Source organism: Phacochoerus africanus, chromosome 11 (genome assembly GCF_016906955.1).
Source record: "Phacochoerus africanus isolate WHEZ1 chromosome 11, ROS_Pafr_v1, whole genome shotgun sequence".
In the NCBI taxonomy this organism is placed as follows: Eukaryota; Metazoa; Chordata; class Mammalia; order Artiodactyla; family Suidae; genus Phacochoerus; species Phacochoerus africanus.
This window is the reverse complement of record NC_062554.1, coordinates 12,924,785-12,948,825: the sequence shown is the minus strand read 5'-3', so window position 1 is coordinate 12,948,825 and position 24,041 is coordinate 12,924,785. Positions and strand designations below refer to the sequence as shown.

The 24,041-nt window shown below is 52.0% G+C and overlaps 1 protein-coding gene across 1 annotated transcript in view; it reads left to right on the top strand.

Annotated features, from left to right (window-relative positions):
- TENM4 (teneurin transmembrane protein 4) overlaps nucleotides 1-24,041 on the top strand; it is a 410,796-nt gene that overhangs the window by 163,514 nt on the left and 223,241 nt on the right. Inside the window, exons 3-5 of the mRNA XM_047751949.1 lie at nucleotides 5,439-5,691; nucleotides 16,170-16,268; nucleotides 17,475-17,710. Coding sequence (XP_047607905.1) covers nucleotides 5,439-5,691; nucleotides 16,170-16,268; nucleotides 17,475-17,710 — 588 coding nt within the window. The remainder of the gene's footprint in view (nucleotides 1-5,438; nucleotides 5,692-16,169; nucleotides 16,269-17,474; nucleotides 17,711-24,041) is intronic.

Below are 24,041 nucleotides of genomic sequence, written 5' to 3'. Positions count from 1 at the left end.
GGCTTTGGTGTCCAGAACTTTTGTGCATATAAAACGAAAAAATGGCTGAGGTGTCGGAGGGGAACCAGCAACTATAAATATATGTGAGAACTTGTAGTAAGCAAAAAAAGAAAAAAAAAAAAAAAAACGTCCTGGAAAACCAGGCTTGCAAAACTCAGATAAGCCAGTGGCCTTTTCTGACAGAGGTGTGCAGTGTCATGGTAAAAGTGACTCCTCTTTGGGCTTGATTCAGAGACATCCTCGGTGACTGGATCTGCAAGAAGAGGGTATAAATTGGAATCACACGTCCCAGTGCTTACTCCCAGGTAGCAGGAAAGAAGCCATTGCTGGTGCAGACAAGAGGTCCATCTATCCGACTTGCTGTCCCCTCCCCCGTCACAGTCCATAAATATTTACTGGGGATATGGGGTGAATGGCACACAGGCCCATCCCCTCGGGCGGCAGTAGGGACCCACTGTGTGCTTGGCACCTGAACAAAGGACATCCTCCAGAAAGAGCTGACGTAGGAACGTGTGCACCCTTCGCAGGTGCACAGACCAAGAACCAGGAGGTGACCTGGGTTCCTGGAGGCCCCCCAGCCAGGGAGCAGATATCAAAAGAGATTTCTCTCTCAGACCACCTCTACCTCATTCGCCTGTGTATTTCCAGCACCGGGTTTCCAGGTTCTGGCACGGAAAGGGGGTTCATCACACGGTGGATGAGGGAGTGGATTCTGAGTTCCCTGTAAAGATGGGAGTCTAAACTGGGGAGAAAAGAGGGCCATAGGAGCAGAAAGGAGACTCCACTCAGACCAGAGAAAACATTTGCTCGTTGAAAAGGCCACATCTTTTTTGGAGTTGTGCATACACTTCCAATGCGCCCCCAAACACAGATCCTCTCGCTGGGGAACCTGGGAAACATCACAGTCCCCTTTCCTGGTGTTCTCAGAACCGGGGGAAACAAAGAGCCCAGCTCAAGCATCTGGAGCTCTGGTTCCCGGCGAGTAAGTAAAGGGTTGCCTGGGCCCACGGCCTAGAGAGCCACTTGGTCTGCTGTCAATTTGGGCGTACGGATATCCTCCACACCCTCCTTATCTCCTGGGCAGACTGCCCAGGCCACTCACATGAGCCATTTGCTCAATAAGCCTCTGTTGAGCATCTGCTTGGTCCTAGGACCTGTGATCAACAGCACAGAGGGTGCAGGGATTTTTATATATCCCGGCAGAGGCAAAGTGCATGCTCTGGGGGGAGGGAAAGTGGAAGTGGTCCCAGTTACCTGCTGTGTTAGCATTCAACGGAGGAAAAGAGAACTTTGAGGAGGGTAGATCAAAGCAGGCTTTCTGGAGCGGGTGGCAACCGAGCTAAGCTTCAAAAAAACAGAATGGATCTGGACCAGGACATTCCTTATCTCCAAAGGAGAATTTCCTTTAGATGCTTATTCTTAAAATCTCATCTTTCAGGACCATTGGTAGTGCTTCTAAACAGTTGTCAAGCCAGAGCCTGGCATCCCCATTTAGTCACAAAGCAGGTGTCTGTAGGCTTGACTCAGACCTTGAATGCTTGCTGTCGTCACTGAGGGTTTTTTCCCTGCCTTTGGCCATGGACTGAGATGATCAGGCAGCTGTGTTTTATGCAAAGGCACCATGCTTTTGGTACACAGAATTCAGGCTCTGGATTCAAAAGGACCACACACTAGTTTTATAAGCCTCAGCTTCCTCATCTATAAAATGGGACTGACAATAACACTGCCCTCTAGGGGCTATTGTGAGCATTGGAGCAGTTAAGGCTGTGAAAGTGCCTGTAGTAGTATGTGCTCAGATACATGCCAGTAACTATTAATATCAATTAAGTCAAATGCCGTGGGAAGGTTGACTGCTCATGAGAGGCCAGGAGCAAAGACTCGGTCACCCTTCTCTGTGAGCCTTCTCATAACTGGCGGACAGCAGTAGCCTGGACTGCAGCCAGCAGCCTGAAAGACCAAGGATGGGGAGGGACACTCAGGCAGCGCAGGAGGCCACTGCTGCTGCTGGCTTCTCTCCTAGGCGCCAAATATCTCCATTGAAGTGCTGCCTGAGGACAGCTGGACAAAATAAATGACCCTGGCCTAAGGGTCACATCACAAAACAAATGACCCTTTACCTTCTCCCTGGTCTAAGACTGTTTTCTGAGTGGGACCCTCTGCGTGTTCTACTGGCTCCCAGGTTCTCTCCCTTCCCGTCATCCCTGTTCTCTCCCTTCCGGTCCAGGACCATAGCCTGGCACATCTGCAGAGGGTACCATTCACATCCTCTGGCCCTCCTGGGGACCATCTTCATTGGAATTGAAATTCCAGCTACTGAGTGGCCCCAGCAGATCTCTTGGTCTCTGAGGGGAAGGTGCGGCTGGAGTGGAGGGCACAGGGAGAGAGCTGTTGGGAGACAAGGCTGGAAAGACAGGTGTGGATCAAATTCTGAAGGGCTTGGTAGACTCCGTGTGGGCATGATCCTGAAAATAGCAGTTTGTAGGCAGGAAGTGATCTGTTCAGATGCGTTTCTGTTTTTTTTCCCTTCTATTGCTACCCAATCCCACTCCCACCAGATTTGCCTTATAACGTATGGGCACAAAAACCTAGGTTACCCCCAAAGCAGAAAGTGATGCCTTTTCCACTAAAAATAGCCATAACGCTGAGAGTGCCTCACCCTTGATTGTGCCTGATGATGTCCAGACAGCTGTCTCCTGAGCCAAGGAAGGCTTCGGAAGCCCATACCTGCCTTGGATCCGTTTGGATCCAGTGTCCACCAGCTCTCAGTCTCCTCTGTGAAATACAGGCTTGGAGAGGAAATGGAATATTTTGTCAATTGTGTGAACTTCAGAAATATCTCCTTGCCATTGGTTGCCTCCTTTGACATTACGGTAGCTCTGTGGTTCCCTTAAAACGCACTTTCCCCCCCATTTTAAAGATGAGAAAACTGAGGCTCAAAAAGGTTGTGTGACATGGCCATGGCTCTCTTAGTCTTAGGCCTTTTGAAACCAAGGCAGAGGCCCAGAGGACCTCTGAATCACCTTCAAGGCTAGTCTTCTCTTGTCTTGAAGAATAGCACACATTCGAAATAGCTTTATCGTCCAGTCCTGTAGCTTCTAAGTTTGACAGCTATCCTTCATTCTGTCTCCATCCCTGTCGGTTCAGATTGGCCGTGTCACTTCTGGGGTGGCTGACAAGGACTGTCATTCACACCCATGTCCATCTTCTTACCAAGGGGTCAGTCACCCCCCCCCCCATCCCCCTTGGTACCCTCTTCAGTACACACTTTCTCATTTTTTTTTGCAAGATAGGCAGGCTGAGAATTTTTCAAATCTTTAAGTTGTAGTTTATTTCTGCTTAACACTTCTTTCTTCAATTCAGTTCTCTCGTCTCTCATTTTACTCTAAACTGCCAGGAGGAACCATTCCTTCAACAGTTGGTTTCGAAATCTCCTCCATGAAATATCTAATTTTATTGCTGACAACGTCTCCCTTCCAGATGTACCACAGCATGGTACATCTTCCACAAGACACCGGAACACGAACACAATTCAGCCAAGTTCTTTGCCACCGGGTATCAAGGATTGCCTCGTCTCCGTTGTTGCGATAACATGCTCATTTCTGAGACCTCATCAGAATTGCCCTTAGTGTCCATATTTCTGTTAATATTCTGTACATAATTATGTATATATTCTCTTAAGAAGGTGGACGCTTTCTGTACTCTTTTTTTTTTTCCTGAGCTCTTAGCAGAATCACACTTATCCCTCCACAGCAACAAAGCCTTTTTCTAGCATGCACCTCAAAACTCACACAGATTCTATCCGTTCCCCAGATACGAAGCTGCTTCTACCTTTTTAGATATTTATTACAGCATCATCACGCTTTTGGGTACCACAAGTCAGTTACCATGGGCTGCTAAAACAAACTACCGTAGACTGGGTAGCTTAACCCACAGACACTCACTTCTCACAGTTCTGGAGGCTGTAGAGTCCAAGATCAAGGTGCGGGCAGATTCGGCATCTGGTAAAAGTCTTCGTCCTAGTTTACCAGCAGCCACCTTCTTGCCATATCCTCACATGGCACAGAGAGAAAGAGAGCGGGAGCTAGTTCTCTGGGCTCTGCTTCTAAGGGTATTAATCCCATCATGACCCCAAACCTTCATGTCCTCATTAAAACCTGATGACCACCCCCAAACCCCACCTGCAAGTACCATCACACCAGGATCAGCACTGCCACGTATGAATTTCAGAGGGGCATAAACCTGCAGGACACAGCAACGACCGTGTGGTTAATCAGTGGCAGAATCTAGAACAGTATCCAGTTTCCGGACCTTCTTCACCCCCATAACATTCTTGGCTTCCAAAACCCAGGCTTTCTGTGAGCATAGCTTAGGCCGATGATACTCAAGATTGACCTACTGGACTTGCCTCCTTTGTGGCATCACTAGAAACTTTATTTATTTATTTTTTCTGTAAATAACATCCACTAGCCATGTGCCCTTGAACAGTTTTCTTCCCTGGCCCCAGTCTAAGTTTTTCATCTGTAAATTTGGTGATCATAATACCTATTGTTGCAAGTACTTGAAAGAAGTGAACAAAATATGTATCTTAATATTTTCACCTGTACAGTGGCGCTATAAACAGTAGCTGCTCTGTAGTGGGTTTCGAGGATTAGCTGAATTAACCCAGGAAGAGGGCTCAGAATAGGGCCTGGCACATAGTAAGTGCTCAAGAAATGTCGGGGGGGAAGGGTTAATTCCCTCAGACACCAGCCTGACTCCCTCCCTTTTCTCAGAAGTCAGCGTCTCGCTGAGGCCATCGCTGGCCATTTGATCTAAGATCTTGCCACTGTCTCCCACCCACACACAGGCCACAGCCCCCTTCTCAGGTTTATCACCATCTTAGCAAACCCTATATCTCTTATTCTGTTGGTTTCATTTGCTGTGTACCATTGTATATTATGAGTGATTCTCAAAATCTGGCATGCATCAGAATCACCTGGAGAGTTTACGCAAATTGCGGGACCCCATCCAAAGGTTCATGGTTCAGGAAGTCTGAGGCAGAGCCCAAGAATTTTCATTTCTAGCAAATTCCCCAGTGATGCTGAAGCTACTGGTTTTGACCATACTCTAAAAGTAGCAAAGAAAACAGCTGTGAAGTTTGTGACATGGGAGGCTACTCTTTTCGTTTTTTTGTTTGTTTGTTTGTTTTTTAAATTTCGTTTATTATCTCTTGCTCTCCTGCTAAAATGGAAGCTCAGTAGGGACAGGATTTTTGTTACTTTGCTGGTTGATGTATCTCCAGCAGTAGAATAGCAGGTGCTCAATAAATGCCTGTCCAGTACGTGTTTATTGATGCATGACCCTGTCCCGTTTGCTAGTGCCCATGGGCGGTCCAGCTGCTCCCACGTGGTCCCTGTGGGGTCGTCCTGCACCACTGACTGGGCGTGTTTGTGCCCTAGATCCCCCGGGCGGCCTGCAGAACCACTCTCGGCTCCGGACGCCTCCGCCGCCGCTCTCGCACGCCCACGGCCCCAACCAGCACCACGCGGCCTCCGTTAGCTCCCTGAACCGGGGCAACTTCACTCCAAGGAGCAACCCCAGCCCAGCACCCACGGACCACTCGCTCTCCGGAGAACCCTCGGCTGGCGCCCAGGAGCCGGCCCACGCCCAGGACAACTGGCTGCTCAACAGCAACATCCCGCTGGAGACCAGGTGCGGGGTGCGCCGCGGCCGGGGCGGGAGGGGCGGGAGGGGCGGGGCGGCCCGGCTGAGACCCCCTGGCCAGGCGTCTGCGGCTGGGGTCCTGCCAGTGTGGGCATGGTGTTTTGGCTGCCACCGGCGGGAAAGAGGATGAGCTGTAGGGCAGAAAGTGGGCATCAAGCAGCCTAGATGACCCAGGCTTGCTTGCTGCTTACCGAAGCTATGACCTGGGTCAAGGAGCTGAGCCCTGCCTCCCTTTAGTACCCTGGGGGATGCTGCTGGCGCAGAGGGCTGTGGTAACAGTGGGTGAGCGCTGATGTGTGTGAGCCGGGCTGGCAGGTGGCAGGGAGCTGGTTCCCGAGCTTGACTTGGGCCCCCGCCTCTGCCTTCACCTCCTGTGACCTGGTCACCCTCCGCCTGCCTGGCCTGTGGTGGGTGCCCGGTGAATGCCATGTCCCTCCCCGCCTCTCCTCCTCTCCAGCTGGCCTAGCCCCTCAGTTCCTAAAATCTTGGCAATCCCTCGCATTGGTACATTTGAATTTGGGTGACAGGGACTTTCATATGTGTGACAGGATGTGATGCTTACCACTTGATGAACTAGATGGTGTTATTGTGATCCCATATGAGACGTTGAGAGGCTCAGAGAGGGTAGGTGCCTAGTTCAGGTCACACAGGCAGTCCATATAAGCTGAGATTCGAACCCCGCTCCCTGGTGCAGTGCTATTCCTACACCCCCCTGCCTTCTCCTGGCCTGGACCCCCCTCCCCCCACCTCTCCCTACTTCCAGCCTCCTAGAAAGTTTCTTTCAACTCAGGCGTTTCAGTCAGCTTTACTTTGCAGCCATCTTCCTTCCCATTTTTTCCAACTGGAAATGATATATTTTTTAAGATTATAAACACCATATAAACTCACTGGAAAAAACGCAGGAAGATATGTAAAGGCAGAAATTAGATGTACCCATCATCCTGCCACTCCACAAGCACTTGACTTTGGGGGACATAATCCTTCACTACTTTCCCTAAACTGAGGATGATGCGTTCCAGGCTGGACAGTTAGAGCCTCTTAATCGTCCACCTTATTTCTCAGAGTAGCAGGAAACAGGTTTGTTTGTTTTTTTTTTTCCTTCAAACTCCTATTCCTTATCTGGGAAGAGGACAAAAGTCACACCACATTTAAGGAAGTGAAGTCGATCTGTACGTGCAAAGTGTACCCACATCTGATTCTGCCCGGCACATGGCTATGATATTCCCACACTGAGCTTGTGGGGTCCAGTGAGAGAGAATCAGTATCTTTTTGTGCCATTCTGCTCCTGTGCCATCATTTTTCCAAAAGCAAATTCTCACAGATACAGCCCAACCTGCCCCCAGCCTCTTCATTTATATGTTTCTGTTGACAGCCTTTAAAATTAGGTGTGACTTTTCCCTGCATGCCTCCTTTCCTCTCATCACAGAGGCGGATAATTGTGTGTCTTCCCACCCAGAGTAGCTTAATCGAATCTCCGTTATTTCCATCGTGCTTGTTGAATGACTGCACATGGTCAAAAGAAGCCAGCACCTAATCAATGGTTCTGATTCTCTGCTTGGAGCCTGGCAGCCACTCCCTCCTCTTGGGTGTTCATTTTTCTCACATAGGATCAAAGTAGCTGGTCCTCCAGGTTTTTCAAGGGAAAGGAAGATAGAGGACCCGCAGCAGGGACATTCTCCTGAGGGTTAACTTGAGATGTGCAGGTGGTCCCAGCTTCTCTCTCTTGCCTCATTGGCCAGTGCCCGTGTGCCTGACTGATCTTCTCTCCTCTTACATCCACTGCTTAAACCCCAGGCAACTTTTTCTTCTTTCTTGTGCTTTATCACACAACTCATGTTCTGTAGAATAGTTAGGAAATGGAACTAAGTTGGAAGAGAAAGCCACGCATATCTACTGCCAAATGGAACCAAACATGTTGGCCTGGGTTCATATACACCGTCTTCTATATATCCATACACATATATAACCTAATTATATACATTTAATGTTCAGTATACATGTGTGTGTGTGTGAATGTACATATATGTGTCTTTATCAGTATTCCACAAAATCCTCAGACCCTCCATGCCTCTGTGCCTTTGCACATGCTCTTTGCACAACTCTCTGCCAGAGTCGCCTTCCTCCCCTCTTGTTGGTCTAGCAAAATCTTATGCTTGAAGATCCAGATGAAATGTTTGAGGAAGGCTTCCTCTGTGACGCCAGAGTTCTGTGCATCTGAAGATCACCTAAGCCTGGGGAGGTGCCTACCGCAATGAGTAACTCTGTCAGAATTCCGGGACTTAATACCCATTGGTAGACGGCACAAAATTAACGAAGTGTAGTTTAAGAGGGACGGATGTCCAGTCTGACAGCTAGAGTCACAAGCGGTGTGACGGGCGTGGTGAGCTGGGAAGGGTGTGGGCTTTGGATCAGATGGGCCTGGGTTCCTACCTTGGCCTTAACACTTACTAGCTGGACAGCGTCCCTAACATCTCTGAACCTCGATGTCCCCCTCTGTCAACTGGGATAAGAATTCATGCCCCTTGGGTTGGAAGGAAAGGAAATATATGAGAAGCACACAGCACAGTGCACAGCATTACAAGACATGCCATAAAAGCTATTTCCCATTTTTTCCATATAAATCTGCTCTGCATACCAAGCCTATGAAAAAAAAAATTCATTCAAAAAATATCCATTAAGTTCCTCCTCGCCAGAGGAGTTGGGAGGAAGTCATAGGTTCTATCTCTTCTCTACTTTGAAGAGGCAAGTTTGGCCGTGATGTCTGGAGGGTGTAAGTGGTGGTCCATTCACTGGAGTGAGTTGTTCAAAGCACAGGTTCTCGGGTCAGACACACCCTATGCTCAGACCCCCACTCCAGTGCTCACTAGCTGTGGACCTAGACCTTGTAAGTCCTCATCTATCAACTGGAGAACATAGTCGCGAATTCCTGTTCTGATTATCTATTGCTGCATAACAAAATACTCCACACCTTAGAGGTTTAAAGAACACCAGTTGGGGAGTTCCTGTCATGGCACAGCGGAAACGAATCTGACTAGGAGCCATGAGGTTGCGGGTTCGATCCCTGGCCTCGCTCAGTGGGTTAAGGATCCGGTGCTGCCATGAGCTGTGGTGTAGGTCGCAGACGTGGCTCAGATCCTGTGTTGCTGTGACTCTGGCGTAGGCTGGCAGCTGTAGTTCCAATTAGACCCCCAGCCTGGGAACCTCCATATGCCACGGGAGCAGCCCTAAGAATACAAAAAAAAAAAGAACACCAGTTGATTATACTTCACAGTGTGAGTCAGGAGTTCAGGAAGTGTTCTGCTTGGCTAGTCTTCTGCTCCTTCCACGTGGGGTGGACTGGAGGCCGTCAGTGGTGCTTGGCTCTTGGCTGGGCTGACCCAAAGGATCCAGCATGGCTCCACTCACCTGCCTGACCTCCTGGAGGAGGCAGCTGGAAAGCTAGGCTTGGTGGGGTCCCTCTCCTTCTCATGCGGTGTGGGGGCCTCTCCACATGGCCTTCCGTACAGAAGGAAGGAACTGTACTTCTCTCTCAGCAGCTCGGGGCTCCGTGAGACAGGACTCCTTTGATCCTCCTAAATGGCTTGGCCTGGGCCTGGCATGGTGTCACGCCTGCCATGTTCTGTTGCTCAAAGCAGTCACAGAGCTGCCAGCTTCAACAGACCCCACTTCTCAAAGGAAGAAGCGCCCAAGAAGTCTCATCCACCACGACTCTGCCATCCTGCCTCATAAGGGCAGTGGAGCCGTTCCATAAAATAATGCCTGAAAATGTCTCAGCCCATGAATGCCTGTCATGTCGTATTCGTTATTGAGTTAATATTCTTGAAGTGCCTACTGTGTGCCTAGCGGGTGTGACATTTAAGAGCACAGACCTGGTAGCAGGTCTATCGAGGTGAGCACAGGAAGTGTAGTTTCAATGGCCTCGGGGTCCCCGGCACTCGACACGGCCCTGCCACCTGGTCGGGCCTTGCTCGGTGGTAACGCACGGGTGAAAGGAACGCGTGAAGGAGTGACGGGACAAACGAACGGGTCCATACCCTCACCTGAGCCTTGGTGAGGCAGAGGGAAGACTTCCCAGCGGCCCTGGGGCCACGTGACTGTGCACTGAACAGCCGGCAGGAGTCCCCGGGGAGAGCTGGGAGGAGGAGAGGGCCTCTGAGAGGCACGGCCTGGACAAAGGCCTAGAAGCCCCGGAGAGCGGGCCCTGTTTGAGATGGGCCCCCTCAGCAGCTTCAGCAAGCCCCACCAGAACCAGGGTCCTCCTGATCCCAGAGGAACGGCCACAGGCCCTTCCCTCGTTGTCCAGCTGAGTCTCTATGGAGAGTCTCAGATAAATAACCGAGCAGGTACCTTCCCAGCTGGCAGAATGACCAGGAGGGATGTCGATTGCATGCTGGCAGAAAAGGAAGGCTGGCAGAAGGACGAAGGAGAGAGAGGACTTGGTTAACCCACTCCTTTCTCTGTACCCTCGGTGTCTCTGGCTCTCCGCCAGGGTGCCTGAGTCCCCCCATCCCCGGGAGCAGGGGTGTCATGTTGCCCTAAGCCCTGCAGGTGCATCCGGGGTCCATTCTGGTGGGAGCCATGTGTTCAGGGTCCCCTAAAGCCTGATGCACTTCTTCCACACTCTGCAGCATCAGACACGTAATTGATTTCACAGGGACTGTCTGATTAATAACCTGTCAGGCTCCTGTCGGAAGAGAGGGAAGCCAGAGCAGAAGGCTGCCAGACCCGGGCTGCAGCTCATCTGATCTCAGACCTGGTTTGGGAGCCTGGGGCCCATTTTGTGGTCACACACAATTTGGGGAACAGCCCTGCCCATGCTCAGGATGGCAGGCTAATGCTGCTGTGCTGCCCAGCACGGCACACAGGATCTCCTAGGGCATTGGGCCAGCCCCGCCGCATCACGAGGACTTGGGCTGGCCGGTCGTCCCTGTCATTTGGTGATTCCATCACAGACATGCATCAGACACAGACACAGCCACATAAGAAGCACAAGGTCTAGTGAGGGAGGCAGATCCATAAATGAATAAACAAAGAGCTGCCTGGAAAATGCTCTGCCCAGGGTTGGCCTCCAGCAGAGAGGAGGGTGTGGCTGCCTCTGCCTGGAAGCATCCAGTAACAATCATAACAAACACTCAGAGAGCCCTTACGAGGTGCTCTAATGAGCTTGCAACCAGGGACGCTCATTAGAGACTCAGTGCCCAGGGTTTTTTATTAGGGGCTGGTCACATGGACACCTCCTGCCTGGCAAGTACCCAAAATCCAGACTCCCAGAAGGAGAGCAGGTGCTCAGCACAAACCGTATTGTTTGTGCAAAGAGCTTCGGCTCAGTGAGTCAGCCCCTCTTCTCAGCTCATGGTGGGAACTCGCCTGCACCCTACGTTCCCAGACGCCAGCCCCGGGCCAGCCTTCTAAGCAGGGCTTTCAAAGGATAGCCGGCAGGACTGCCGTCTTAAGCCTCTGCATGGATAGGTAGTCTCATCGTCATCCCCACTTTAGAGATAAGAATCTGAAGAACAGAAAACTGAAGAGGCTTAGCAGGAGAACCACAGCCAGTAAGGGCCAGGGCCAGGCCTATAATACAAAGGCCGGCTGCCTCCAGAGCTTATGTCCCTAACCACTGTCCAGCGCCACCTTCCTGATGATTAAAGAGAGCATCGTGGGGCTGTATCGGTAGGAATCTGCAGGGAGGACAGGAATTCTGAGATGAGGAACAGGGGTGCCAAGCAGGAGAGAGCTGGGCGTTTTGGAGAGAAGGCTCAGAGCTGGGTGAAGGGAGCAACGGGGGCGGGGGGCGGGGGGGGGGGTCTCCGTGGAGATGGCCGTAGATGGGACTCGGCGATGGAAGGCCTCGAGCTGCATGAACAGCAGGTCGCCTTTTCCCTGTGGGCATGGGGGGCGGTAGAAGTGTCAGTATCTTTCAAATCGAGTGACGTTATGGGATTGGCATGGAAGACCTGGCCCGTGTTTGTTTGTTTGTTCACCATGTGTTCAAATGCCAGCCCCATAACTAACTCTAAGTGTGGTTTTGGCCGAGTCTCTTATGCTCTGCGCACCCTGGGGGCCTCAGCTGCAGAAGGTGGGGTGTGACGCCTTCCTGCCCTGCCCCACCAGGTGGCTGTCCCAGGGCTTTGGGGTGGAAGCATGGTCCAGGACAGCAGGCTCATGGTGAGATGGGCTGTTGAGCAGATCAGTCCCCAAGAACCACTGATCCCTCAGCTTCCCTGCCCGCATCTTCCCCAGAGCCTTTTGTCCTGCCCCTGGGAGCCAGGCTCAGCTGGTCCTGAGTCAGAGACTTGGAGCCCCTGCTCCAGACAGCTCATAGGTGGCCCAGGTTCTGCCTCAGGCTTACGGGGGAGCCGGTCCCCTCCCTGTGCCAAGAAGAGCTTTAAGAGCAATGCAGCACTGGGCTGCAGTGTCCTCTGCAAGCCCCTGGCACCTCCTTCCTGACAGGCAGCTTGGGGCTGTGAGGTCAGAGAGAGCTGGGATCGAAGCCTCCTTGTAGCTTTTCATTGTCCTGTGACCTTGGACCGGCCCTTAACCTATCCAGACCTCAGTTTCTGTATCTGTAAAGTGAGTTAACACCCACCCGTGTGAGGGGCAGACGGATGAGCTGGAAATCCTGCAGGACTGGGACCCAAGGAGGGCTCAGCAGTGAGCTGGAAACCCTGCAGGACTGGGACCCAAGGAGGGCTCAGCAGCTCAGGGCTACCATCAGGACGTCTTTGTCACTTTCATGTTTCAGAAGCACCAGAAACGCAGGGCTTCGGAGGTGGAGGTAGACAAGAAATATAGTGGGGGGGCCTTGCCCTGGGAGTCAGGACACCGGGGCTTTGGTTTCAGCTCTGCCCCAGACGTGCTGTGTTGGGGGAGGGGGAGCAGGACACATGTTTCTCCAGGCCTTGGTTTTCTCATCCGTCACATGAGACCAAATCATGTGACCAAGAACTCAGTTTGGAACGTACAGAATATGGTTTATTATTTCAAGCCTTAGTAGCATCTGAACAGACAGCATTGCAGCACGTGCTTCTGTCCCCCGGTGCCAGCGTGATCTAAAGGATTAACATCCAAGCAGGCAGGTGGCTCTTCCAGGAAGTCCTCTGCGCTCTGTCACTCAGGCAGCCTCTGTGCTGTTGCTGCTGTGGTGTTGCCTCTTCCTTTGTCGTAACAGATCCATACTTTTCGGAAGTCATTGCACTTTCTCTTTTTAATTAACTATTTCCTTTTCTGTTTACAAAATTAAAAATAAAAAATCACCCTTGATCCAGATACTGGCAAATCCTTGCTGTTAACTTGTCAATCTTTATCCTTTGTCTTTTTACTCTGAACATATTTATTTGTTTCTGCTGAGTCTTAAAGTATAGATTTGACCCTAAGAGCGCAGTCCTTGCCTAGTGATGCAGGCCAGACAACCACGTGTTCTGAGGGTGCCACGCGGCCAGCCTCAGTCCCCAGGGAGGCAGCATGAACTCATCCCTGGCCTGCTGGACAGGGGCAGTCAGGGCCTGCTCAGGCTGGGCTGTATAGACTGTAAAAAGACTGAAAATTCCCTCCCGAAATGCAGGGCATGGAGGACATAATAATACAGCATCGCCTATGCTACCAATCCGTTAAACGCCAACTGCGTGCCTGCAGTCTGCCAGGCACACTTCCCTCTGCACAGCCATCATCTGCGGCATCCAGCAGATGTTATTTGCATGCCCACTCCCGTGTGCCAGGCGCTCTTCTAGACTCTGGGCACCTGGGCAGAGAACAAAACAGAGAAGATTCCTACCCTCACGGAACTCAATTGCATTAGGAAAAAAGGAGTTCCCGTCATGGCGCAGTGGTTAACGAATCCGACTAGGAACCATGAGGTTGCGGGTTCAATCCCTGGCCTTGCTCAGTGGGTTAAGGATCCGGCGTTGCTATGCGCTGTGGTGTAGGTTGCAGACGCGGCTCGGATCCTGCGTTGCTGTGGCTCTGGCGTGGGCTGGTAGCTACAGCTTCGATTAGATCCCTAGCCTGGGAACCTCCATATGCGACGGAAAGCGGCCCTAGAAAAGACAAAAAAGAAAAAAAAAGGAAAAAACCCACAAAAACCAGCTTATCTATACACGCGCACAAGCAAGTACACACATATACATATATAAGAGTGTGCGTGTGTGTGTCTAGTGCTATGTGGAGGATGAAAGCAGTGCAGGGGCCACAGACGGCCAGGCGGAGTAGGTGCGAGCTCCTACAGGTCAGGTGAGAAGGGAGGGAATGATCTCTGCAGATAGTTCGGAGAAGGTGATTCAGCCGATGGCAGCAAAGGCTTTGCCTGTTGAGAAATAGCGAGGAGGCCAGTGTGAGCGAGGCACAGGCAGTGAGCTTGGCGAAGCAGCAGTGGGCCTTGCGAGATCTTGGGGGCCCCGGTAAGGACTGTGGTTTTACTCCCGTGAAGTCCCTGGAGATGGGGAGCAGGGCAGCATCATGGTCCAGATGATACTCAAGCTTTTCTTGGGAGAGTGATTATCGCGGTTCGTGGTGCTCAGAGAGACAGACTCGCCTGCTTGAGGACCAGGCATCATGGAACCGCGCCGTCCTGACCCCCAGGCCTGCGTGCCTCCCCCTGTGTCACAAGGCCTCCTACCTGGAGGCAGAAGTGAGGCCACTCACAGGGACTTCCACTCGCCTGCAGTGACTCCCAGGCTCTGTGGGATGCCCCAGGGCAGTGAACACCACGAGGAGAGCCTGCCGCCAGGCTGCTGGGCCCGGACTGCTTCAGGAGTCCCTTGAAGGGGAGGTCCCCCCTGCACCCCCACCTTGGCAGGACGCAGAGGCCCAGATGCACAGCACTGTCACCTGTGCCCTCACGTCCCTGGCAATGCCACTGCCATGGCGCCTTGAGATAGTACTGGCACCCTGTCCTCGTGTGGGTCTGCAGGGCAGCCCAAGAGGCAAAGCCATAGGCAGGGCAGCAATCCAGGGTCAGGAACAGAGAGGGCCTGGCCTCTGGTGTCAGACAAACTCAGGCTCCAGTCCAGCTCTGCCACTTGCTTCCTGCATGATAGGACCTTAGGGAAGTAACTTCTTGGAGCTTCGCGGTGCCAGTCCGCAGCGCAAAGATGATGGCAGAGACTCAGAGGAGGAAGGCCTCTGCTGGATGAGAGTCGCAGGGTTCCAGACGGTGAATAGGATGTGCTGGGTGTCGGGTCCATAGCAGAAGTTGTTGTTGTTATTATTATTATTATTATTATTATATTAAACTAGCATCCGTACTTCTGTAATCTTTGTTCTGCCCTTGAAAATCCTCCCAACATTCCTTAGACGCTCCTGTGGGCTTAGGACTATTCTCCCCATTTTACAGACGAAGAAGGTGGCATAAGATAAGAAGAGGTGGTGGTGTTTACAGCCAGAAGGTGGCAGAAGAAGGGACTTGAATGTAGGTTTTCTGGTTCTCAAGACCTGGTCAAAGTCAGAAGCAAGGTCCCTGGCAGGGCTGCACCCCAAAGGCAGCTTCTGCAGTCAGACCTTCCCTTGGGCACGCGCAGCAGGTCGACGCCCTTGCCAGCTTGCTCAGGACAATTCAGGCGAGGTGGCAGCGATCCCCAGATACCTGAAAACAGGATCCTGCTCCCTCAGGTGGGAATGATGCCACTTGGCAGGCCTGGTTGAGCCCAAGATGCTCCCCGCCCTCAGGGCATCTGGGGAGACAAGAAGCCTTCCCCCGGGTCTCTAAGGATGGCATCATCCAGGTCCCTGTACTGCCAAAGGACCCTGACACTCCACATGTCATCGCAGCCTGGGGGCTTATAAGAAATGTGGGTTCCTAGGCCTCTAGCACCTGCTGACCCTGAGTCCCTGGGGCTGGGCCTCAGCAAAGCACAGCTCTCCAGAGGACTCTGATGCCAACTCAAGTTTGAGGACCTCTGCGGTAAAAGCAAACGGCCCCAAGTGCTCGTCTTTGTCCCTTGGCCCAGCAAAGCAGGTGTCTCGGGCTCTTGTGGAAGCAGACGTAGGCAGGAGGGAGCAAATAGAGGAGAAAGCACAGGCTTTGGAACCCGGTCAACCTGGGCTCAGCCTCCTCCTTTGAACCTTGCTAGCTGGTAACCTCCTCACAACCTGGGACCACCCCATGTTGCCATTTCCTCACCTTTAAAATTGGGATGACACTGCCTTCCTTGCATTGCCTCTTTTAAAAAGACTTGAGCTAAATGAATGAGACATGTCTAGCTCAGTGCCTGAGCGTAATCAGCCTTCGCCAGTGAGAGCTGCAATTTGATGCGCACAACTGGCAGACATGCAGGTTTGCAGAGAGAGACCTCCCTCCCGACGCTCTGGGCCAGGCAGACCCCGGGCGCATGTGGCTTGCACACAGACCCATCGCCTGGAAACTGCTGATCTCACACACAGCCGCACCAGTCAGCCCCTCTGTGTGTTTCTCTACTCTCCCCCTTCATCGATGCATGACTCATTGCTTCATTCATGTCTCCATGTGTGCGTAGAAACCTAGGCAAGCAGCCATTCCTAGGGACATTGCAGGACAACCTCATTGAGATGGACATTCTCAGCGCCTCCCGCCATGATGGGGCTTACAGTGACGGGTAGGTGACATCCCCATGCTCCTCCTCTCTGTGTGTGCTCTCCTCTCCCCGTGGCTCCCGCACCTGCATGTAGACCCTGAGACCTTTCCCTGGGATCTCCTGGGGGAGCGATGAGGCCATGGTGCATGCCCATCCCCAAGTCCATGTTCAACTTGCAAGAGGTTATCCTTGGAATACCCTGTCCCCCAGCATATTAACAGCTGTCTTGTTAATATGACACTCCTGGCATCTCATCGGCTGCCTCTGCCATTCTGAAGGCCATCTCATGGAGCAGTTTTTTATGCAGCGCAGGCCCTGTCTTTTATGTAGGCTGGCCATGAACTCTGTGGCTAAGGCATCTTGCACCCCAGCAGGGTACAAGACTCCCCTAAGACTTACCCATTACCCTAAGACTTCGGGGACACACAGTGCAACCCATGCACCCCATTTCCCTTGCTATGTCCCAGTCTTCCCATGGCCATGGTCAAAGCCACGCCGCGGAGGACTTCCTGACATTTAGTTTGGCCACACCTGTGTGCTTTGACCTTGCCACACTGCCCTCAAGACTGTAGCCAGGCTGTAGGATACAGTTGCCCATCGCTTCCCCTCCCCCACCCCATGGCATTTACCAGGGGCACGAAAGGCAGTAGGCTGGCTTCTTAGCAGTCTGCGGGACTCTTGACCATGGTGAGCTTGGTGGCGGTTTCTTGGTTCCCACTCCGACTAAAATGCTGATATTCCATTTGTCCAAGGTGCAAAGGCAAAGTGCCTATTGAAGGGAGAAGAGAAATTTTAGGTTCCTTAATCTCCAGAAGGCAGAACAGGACTATAAATACTTTCTAAGTTACTACGATCATTTTAGAGAAGATCTAGTTTATTTCCCCAAGAAAGTGCATCCCAGCCCCATCCTCTTCCCAGGACAAGGATCTCAACACCCAGCCTTCTGTCCAGCTGGTAGCACCTTCTGCCTTGGCTTGGGTGGGTTCCCCATGGGTAGGGCTGTCCCACCCGTGTTTTGTGGAAACGTGTCTTCGTGTGCCATTTTGTGGTCCAGTGTGTGGTTCTCCTTCTTTCTGTCCTTTCGTCTCCTCCGTGGTGATTCTCTCTCTCTCTCTCTCTCCAGGCTCCTCTGCATGCTTCTTCTCCTGCTGCCTTCATCCTCCAGGTCGGCGTGGGCTCCCGGGGCGTCAGCAGACCTGACCCGCTCTGGCTTCTCTCCCTCCACAGGCACTTCCTCTTCAAGCCGGGGGGCACCTCCCCACTCTTCTGCACCACGTCGCCGGGGTACCCCCTGACGTCCAGTACCGTGTACTCTCCCCCGCCCCGGCCCCTGCCCCGCAGCACCTTCTCCCGACCGGCCTTCAACCTCAAGAAGCCCTCCAAGTACTGCAACTGGAAGTGCGCGGCCCTGAGCGCCATCGTCATCTCGGCCGCGCTGGTCATCCTGCTGGCGTACTTTGTGGGTAAGCGCCTCCCTCACCCCAGCTTCCCTGGGTTCCCCTTTGGCCCAGAGGGCGGTGACCAAGACACCTGCGGGCCTGAAGGCCCCTGCCGGCATGGCAGTCAGAGCGGCAGGGTGAGCCGTGGAGCGCTGGAGTGCTGGACTGGCCTGCACCCCAAAACTGTGCGGGTCCGCTCTCGGGGCCCTCACCTTCTCTCTGCGTGTGTACCAGACAGGAGGCTCAGTGTCGGCTCCCTCACCTGGTGGAGGCCTGGCCCTAGGCTCTAACACTCATTCAGACTGGTTTTTGAGCTGATCTGTGACACGAGTGCCATAGCTTGGAGTCACGACGAATGGAATGACAAGGGGGCGCTGGACAGCAGGTTGGCCTCTCCTGTTGGTGCCAGGTAGCTGCAGTGAGGAGCAGGAAGGAAGTGGGGTGCCCTGGGGTTGGACCGAAACTGCTAAAGACTGGACTCTGAGGACCTCAAGCCAGCAAAGCACGTCTGAAGGTGAGGGGCTGGCAAGAGTGGTCTGAGGGTCCTGGGGGAGCCAGGATTAAACCGCGGTCAGGAAGGGCCCCAGGGAGCAGTTAGATCTGGCTGGGGGAGCTCAGAGACCACAGCGGCACCGGCTGGCCTTCCCACCCAACCCCAGGCTCCTCGCCGTGTCCGCAGCTCCTCCTGGCCCACTGCCTTGCTTGCGATGCCTCCCACTGGATCTTTTGAGGTATTTGCAACTCAGTCTTGTTTCCTGCTTTGGACCCGTCTCTTTGATCCTCGGTCTGCTCCCAGGAAAGATGTTAATCTCAAGAGACCTGGGGGCGTTTTGTAGAGTCCGTTGTCTCTGGGTAAAGCAGCCTGCTCAGAAAGGCAGCCAGCAGGGTTGGCTTAAGCCTCTGTCCTTTCCCACCTTCACATTCCATAATTCTAAGGCCTAAGTTGGGTCAGGCAGGTGAGAAGCCATGCTAAGGAATTCTGAGAGAATTCTCCAAGCAAAAGGGACCTTTTAGTGTAAGCCCAACACGTAGAAATAGCACTCATGGGCAGAGGCCAAAGGAAGACAGAGTGCTGCCCATGGTGACAAAGGACTTTGTGACAAGAGGAAGTATCGCGGATGGAAAAGGACTGTCTTAAAAGGACTGTCTTAAAAGGTAGTAAGCGCTGTCACTGGGAATTATTAATAGAGCACAGCTCCCACGTGTTTGGGATGCGGAGAAGGGACTCAGGGGTGGCTGGGGGTTTGGGTCTTGTAAGCTCTAAGGTCCCTTCCCTCTTAAGATCTTTGAATTTTATAAGAAAAACAAGTAATCGGGAACCTGATAGTCTTGCAAACAAATAGGTCTCTGTAGACATCTCAAGGTGTAATAAACCTCATCTGGCATGCCAGCTCTTTTTTCCCCTCGTGAAGACTGCCTTAGCGCGTTTCATGGATTCAAGGTCAGGTTGACATATACGTTTCGTGTATTCTTCTGTCTGAATGATGAGCTACTGCCACCTAGAAAGCTGTGTTGGGAAGGATCCTGAGGCTATATTCAGACTCAGTGGAAGGGAGTCTCTGTGATTGATTACTGATGTCTGATGTGGCCACAGGGGTGGAGAATATTGATGGCAGGTGTTTTCCATCCCTGCTCTGAGTCAGTGGGTAAAGGGAACAGCCAAACGGGGAGAGATCGGCACCTCCCTAAGCTCTGCAAAAGGCTCATAATTGGTGTAGACTGAGTTACCAGTGAAGGTTGTGGGGTTCCGAGCACAGTCACCTGGCACGAAAGTTTCTTCTTGGCCACACCAATGCTGTGTCCTCACCAACCACTAACGCAGCCCTTGACCGACATTATTATATGTTACGGATGAGTGGACTTTTGAACAAGGAGTGTCACTGTTCGTCAAGAGTCAAGTAGTTCACCGCGTGTAGATTATCAGCTTGTTTTGCACTGAAGTCTTAAGGTTTGCGCTATGTACTGTGTAACCTAGTTCAGAAAGAAAGAAGAAATCTTTCCATGATTACGTCAACTTTCTTCTGTTTCCCACCCTGTAGGTTTCTTCCCTCTCCCACTTAGTAAGAATGCATGGTCCATCATCAGCTATCTAAAGATAGGGCTCCTTGGGGTTCCCATCGTGGCTCAGTGGTTAACGAATTCAACTGGGAACCACGGGGTTGCGGGTTTGATCCCTGGTCTCGCTCAGTGGGTTAAGGATCCGGTGTTGCCGTGAGCTGTGGTGTAGGTTGCAGACGTGGTTCGGATCCCATGTTGCTGTGGCTCTGGCATAGTCCGGCGGCTACAGCTCTGATTTGACCCCTAGCCTGGGAACCTCCGTATGCCATGGGAGCGGCCCAAGAAAAGGCAAAAAGACAAAAATAAATAAATAAATAAATAAATAAATAAATAAATAATAAAGATAGGGGCTACTGTGGGAGGTAGTGAGTTCCCTGTAAGGACCATGCACCCAAGAAAGAGAGTCATTCACTGACCAGGAGGTTTCACTGGATGACCTTTAATATTCCTTCCAACACTGACAGTCTTAGCATCCACGATTTTGTGGATTTTCTTTTTCATTTAGCGAACCGAACAGGGTACCTTCCTTGGGTCAGGCTCTAGGCTAAATGCTTGGGCTAACAACACATCCCCGACTCTTGAGGCGCTGGCAGCCTAGAAGCAGTGATTGATGTGGGACCATGGCATGGCTGGGCTAGTGGGGACTGAGGCGGCTCAGGGGCTCTGGGAGCACGCCAGCCCTGCCAGGAGGACCAGAGGAGGCTTCCTGTGAAAGGTGACGTTTTAGCTGGATCTTCAGGTCACACCCGGAAGCAGTCGTGAGGGTAAGGTATTTCAAACCAGGGGAAGTTTCAGAGTCTTAAAGGAGGAGGATGTGCTGGCAAAGGCGTTCTCTGTGTTTGAAGCATTTGGCAGGTCGGAGGGACACGATTGGAGCTAATGCAGGAGTGTTTGGTCCGATTTTGAAGATGGTTGTGGTGGAGGCCAAGTTAAGGACCTTGTTGGATGGGCCGCGGGGAGCCGCCAAAGGGCTTTAAGCAGTGGCAGGTCACAGTCAGATGCTAAGCTCAGAAAGGTTAGCGTAGAGGCAGGAAGGCCAGGCCCTATTGCATAAGCGAGTCGGGAGAAGCCAAGGGTTTCAGTCAAGAAGGGGACAGTGTAGGCAGAGAGGAGAGGGTAGATGTGAGGCCATTTGGGACGAATCTGTGTCTCAAGCTGGGAGAGGTCAGTCCCTCGATGATGTGTCCTGGCCAAGAATAAATGCATCCTTCTGACAAAACACGATCTGTATAGAAAACTTAAAACAGGAGTCTAGGGTCCCTCTCCAGGGGCCAGGACAGAGGCAAGCAGGCGCCTTCTCTTCGTTACCTGGCCAGTCAGCAGGGTGCTGGGGCAGAGCCTATGCTGGTCTGAGGGCCTGGATTCCATTCTCAGCTCAGCCACCGAGCAGCTGGTCACCCTTGGGCAACTTGCTTCTCATTCTGAGTCCTGATTTCTCATCTAGAAAATAGGCACAACCCATCCATCACCTCAGAAGGATGCGGTAAGAGTAAGCTAGTGCAGCAAGTGCCCTGCAGGTGCAAGGCCTGTCCCGACCTGTCGCCAGGGGCTGAGGCGGCAACCTGTGCTTGCTTTCCCTGGCTTCTGGGGCTGAGCTCATGTTGCTGGGCCATAATCACAGGCTGTGATGCCTAACTTGTAAGGAACTATCAATTATTAAAAATCAAATTAATTGTCTCTGCCGAGCACAAATATCCTTAACAAAGACTTTGCCAGCAGACCAGCTGATCTCATCAACAGGCAGATAGCAGAGATATTTAATTAGATTTTTGATGAAAAAGTGTGTTTAATTTCAAGTATAATCAATTATTAATTACTGTAATGAGCGAGTCTGACTGGGTTTACTAATTAACTCATTTAAAAATTATGAATAACCTTTTCATTTGTAATTATTTTCTACATCCTATCACATTCCAGATAAGAATTGCATCACTTCACCCGCAAAGCGGGAGTTGAAAACGGAGGCAGGAAAGAATTGCTTCCTCTGGCGTCTGCTCAGGGCTGCCATGTCTGCATGGAGCTCGGACAGATCCACTTGACGTTCAGCTTCTCAGTGGGAATGTGGACTGGGAAACAAGCGGCCAGCGACCTTCATCTTGCAGAGACGTTTGTGGTTATTTACATAGCAAGAGAGAGAATTTGGAGTCAGCATCTACCACCCACAGAGACTTCAGGGGAGTTCCCACCGTGGCTCAGCAGGTTAAGGATCCAACTAGTATCCATGAGGATGTAGGCCCGATCCCTGGCCCAGCTCATTGGGTTAAGGATCCGTCATTGCCGTGAGCTGCGGTATAGGTCACGAATGTGGCTCCGATCTGCCGTTGCTGTGCCTGTAGCGTAGACCCCTAGCCTGGGAATTTCCATATGCCACGGTGCAGCCCTAAAAAGCAAAAAATAGGAGTTCCCGTCGTGGCGCAGTGGTTAACGAATCCGACTAGGAACCATGAGGTTGTGGGTTCGATCCCTGGCCTCGCTCAGTGGGTTCAGGATCCGGCATTGTTGTGAGCTGTGGTGTAGGTTGCAGACGCGGCTCAGATCCCGCGTTGCTGTGGCTCTGGCGTAGGCCGGTGGCTACAGCTCCGATTAGACCCCTAGCCTGGGAATCTGCATATGCCGAGGGAGCAGCCCAAGAAATGGCAAAAAGACAAAAAACAAAACAAAACAAAAGCAAAAAATATAAGAAGACTTCAGGGCCTGGGGCCTCCTCCTCCCCTGGATGTGTTACTGGCTGCTCTGGTCTGGGCTGGGGGTCTCAGGAGGACCCTCCCTGAGCCTGGGGGTTTCTTCAGAGAGAAGATACCTATTTTGTCCCCAAAGGACGCCCATTCAGAGAGGCTGCCTCAGAGATGAGGTCCCACCTTCCGTCGCTCATGCTCCTTAGGAAGGTTTTCAGGTCCTTTCAGTCTCCCTCTCCACACCCTGCCTTCTCTTATCTGAAGAAAAGAAATCCATCTGCAGGAAACTAAAGCTCAGAGAAGTTGAAAACTTGCCAGAGTTCCGGTCGTGACTCAGCGGAACCAAATCTGACTAGGATGCATGAGGATGCAGCTTGGATCCCTGGCCTTGCTCAGTGGGTTAAGGATCCGGCGTTGTCGTGAGCTGTGGTGTAGGTCGCAGACATGGCTTGGATCCCACGTTGCTGTGGCTGTGGCATAGGCCAGCTGCTTCAGCTCAATTTGACCCCTAGCCTAGGAACCTCTACATGCCCTGATGTAGCCCTAAAAGGACCAAAACAAAGCAAAACCCAACAAAAAACTTGCCAGGGTCACAGAGTCAATAAATGACATAGGATTTCAAAGATAGTCCTCCCAGCCAGGATGCTGTAGGTTCTAGACTTGAACAGACAATATAGGATCAAAAGGCCTCATATAGGCTCTGGCCCCTTCTCTTGCTGGCTGCGTAAACTGGGCCCGTTACTTAACTTCTCCGAACGTCAGGTTCCACTTTCCTTATGGCTCTTATCATGGAGGTGGCTGGAATGATGAGGCCCATTTTACAGGAGAGAAAACTGAGGGTATCATCATGGTTGAGAGCTTAGATTCTGAAATGAGGCTGCCTGCTTTCAAAGCTCAGCTCTGCTGCTTCCGTGCTTTCTGACCTTGGGCAAGTTTCTTTAACTTCTTTCAGCCCCAGTTTAACCATCCGCACCATAAGGGTAATAACAGTGACCACTGTACAGGCTGTTGTGATGTTCTAGTAGGACAATCCGCACAGAGCACCTAACCCACGGCCTGGCCCAGAGTTTGCTCTCAGCACAAGTTAGCTGCCAGGAGTTCCCATCGTGGCTCAGGACGGGGAACCATGAGGTTGCAGGCTCAATCCCTGCCCTTGCTCAGTGGGTTAAGGATCCGGCGTTGCCGTGAGCTGTGGCATAGGTTGCAGGCATGGCTCAGATCCCGAGTTGCTGTGGCTCTGGCATAAGCCAGCGGCTACAGCTCCGATTAGACCCCTAGCCTGGGAACCTCCATATGCCGTGGAGGTTCAAAAAGACAAAAAAAAAAAGTTAGCTGCCATTGTGATTGCTCATAATCTTATTAGAACTATTAGCATCCCATGGAAGAGTCCTAGTAAGTCTTGAGTGAGAACTTGGGCCAGCCTTGTCTCCCCGCCGCGCCTGCGGGCTTCCCAGCCTGCGTTACTCTCAGGGCAGCTGACAGAACAGCCGGGGCGACCTGTCAGAAGACATTTGTACGGATGTCTCGCTGTTCCAGGGAAGCAGCCGCCAGAAGCATCATTACCCCCACAGCACCTCACATCATTTCTTTAACTAGGACAAAAGTTGATTTTTGCTTCTCTG